Source organism: Squalius cephalus (genome assembly GCF_949319135.1).
Source record: "Squalius cephalus genome assembly, chromosome: 15".
Lineage (NCBI taxonomy): Eukaryota > Metazoa > Chordata > Actinopteri > Cypriniformes > Leuciscidae > Squalius > Squalius cephalus.
The window spans coordinates 620,001-622,500 of NC_137136.1; the positions used below are offsets into that span (position 1 = coordinate 620,001).

The following is a 2,500-nucleotide window of genomic DNA, read 5'->3' on the forward strand; positions in this document are numbered from 1 at the left end:
AGGCGCCGGCTCGATCACTTGCATTGCATGTGAACTGGAGGGTGCCGAAACTCAGCTTGTGCCTGAGTTTGAGAAATATGAGCTATCTATTACAGAAAGCTTGAAATGTCTACTTTTAAACGAAAATATTCAAACCAAAATAAATTACTACTAGTCGACTAGAAAAAAAAAATTAGTCGGAGGCAGCCCTTATTCCACATATTTTCGAAGCAGGCTCAGGCCATCTGGGTTGGGCGAGCGACCCTACGGAATGAGTGAGTTCTCACGAGCTCTGATCGGAACAAACCCGAACCACTGTCTGCTGAACTTGCACAGAAACATCAAAATAGACATAGCCAGCTTTTTTAAATTGTTTTTAAAACTAAACATTTAGACTATTTTAGTACAAATTATGAGCTTATTGATGATTTTTGATAATTCTTGACAAAATTAGATTATCTATTAAGTTATATTAAGACGCTACGATGAGCATTTACTACTTTTAAAAAATGCGGGTCAGGAAGCGGGTCGGGTACAATATTTTCTTTTTCTTTTTTTGCGATCCGAGTTGCGGGCGGGTTAGTTGAAAACGTCGGTCGGGTGCGGGTTGTTTATACATTGACCCGCGCATCACTGATACCCAGCCCTAGCAAGAAGTAAAGAGAACTTCTGTTTCATGCTGACTTCAGTGCCTGATTATAGCGAGTGCACTGCAGTAACTCAGTCCAGAACCACTCTGAGAATGAGGCGTATTGACAGTCTCTGGGTTTGCGAGAGGCTCCGGCTCTGAGGTGATCGAGCTGCCGCACGAGACCGCTTGAGAAACATCCATGGGTGTAAGTGTGTGTGACAGGCTGCAGAGCGTTCGCTGAATGAGCTGAGAGACTGTAGTTGATGGAGTCGGTGGAGTGACACGTCAGCGGAGCGTCAGCTGATCATGTTTAGCGATCACTGAACTCCTTTCCATCACTCAGGCTCTATTTCTGGTTACATGAAGTGAAAACTGAAATAGCACTGGACTAGACATGATGATACTTCACTAAATGGAGGAGTGTGTGTGTGTGTGTGTGTGTGTGTGTGTGTGCGCTGTCACTCAGGACACCATGTTCCTGAACTCTCTGCTGGACGACCCGTACCTGGATCTGCAGTTGACCAGCCGCCAGAACCAGAACCTGAGTCTGAGCCAGCAGGTGACACACACACACAGACACACTCACTCACACACACACACACACACACACACACACACACACAGACATACTCACTCACACACACACACACAGACACACTCACTCACTCACTCACTCACACTCACTCACTCACTCACACACTCGTTCCCTGGCTCTAACCCCATCCGTTGTTTGTGTTTGTGTGTTTGTGTGTGTGTGTGTGTGTGTGTGTGTGTGTGTGTGTGTGTGTGTGTGTGTGTGTGTGTGTGTGTGTGTGTGTAGTTGGGTCTGGACTGTCCTGATCTGGGCTCTGGGTCAGGGAAGGCTCCGGGTCAGCAGGGGGCGCTGGAGCTGCTGGACTCCTCAGAGCAACACATGCTCACACACACCCAGAGTCAGGCGTACACAGACGGGCGGCACACGGTGCCCAACATCATCCTGACGGGTGAGTGATCGTCATCTGCGTTCACTAAACTCAAGCCGGTGCACACTGTGCGACTCTAGCCGTCTGGGGCGAGTGTGACCTCTGACGAAGAGTTGACCCTCGGTCCTGCACTGATTCTCCTCCGACCACCGGCAATCAGCGTCGCTTTTCAAGACAAGCCGAGACCAAAATTAACGTTAGAGATTTCTTTGTAGCCGCCGCTTCAATCCCGCGTGTAACGCAGCTCACCGTCACGAGCGTGTCATTGACGGATGATGTAAAACTCCGTCCGTTTTTAACTCTTCTTGACTGTCGTACAGTCTGACATTCATGACAACTGAGCTCTTACAGTGTGACATGGACTACAGCGAGGATCATGTTCCTACAGTCTGACAAGCAACATTCGTAAAGGATGCACAGTGTGAACCCGGCTTACAGGGATAGGTCACCCAAAACTGAACATCAGCCCATGATTTACTCACCCTGAACTCATCCTAGTGTGTATGACATCAGACGAACACAATCAGAGTTATATTAAAAAATGTCCTGGCTCTTCCAAGCTTTATAATGGCAGTGAATTGGTGTCTGTCTTTGGAAGTCCATCAAAGTGCATCTATCCATCATAAAAGTACATCTGTCCATCGTTAAAATGCATCTATCATCATAACAAGTCAAGTCATCTTCATTTATATAGCGCTTTTAACAATGTAGATTGTTTCAAAGCAGGCCTGGATCCGGCAGGCTGCGGGAAAACCTCGGGATAAACAAAGACACTAAAATTAGCGTAGATGCCATTCTTCTCATGATGTAACGAGTACATCAGGATTTATGGGAAGTGTTCCCGGTTCCGGCTGGCCTGATCTATGCAGCCTAACACTGAATTATAGAAGTCTATAATGTATTATGTGTATGCTAGGTCAAAGAGATG

General features: G+C 46.8%; 1 protein-coding gene across 4 annotated transcripts in view; it reads left to right on the forward strand.

The window, feature by feature from the left end:
- The window catches only part of LOC307172201 (CREB-regulated transcription coactivator 2), a 33,518-nt gene that overhangs the window by 29,047 nt on the left and 1,971 nt on the right, over positions 1-2,500 (forward strand). For 3 of the 4 annotated variants that reach the window (XM_079894329.1, XM_079894331.1, XM_079894330.1), the window contains 2 exons: positions 1,077-1,169; positions 1,431-1,593. In XM_079894329.1, coding sequence (XP_079750455.1) covers positions 1,077-1,169; positions 1,431-1,593 — 256 coding nt within the window. The remainder of the gene's footprint in view (positions 1-1,076; positions 1,170-1,430; positions 1,594-2,500) is intronic. The other variant, XM_079894332.1, reaches the window with a different exon arrangement.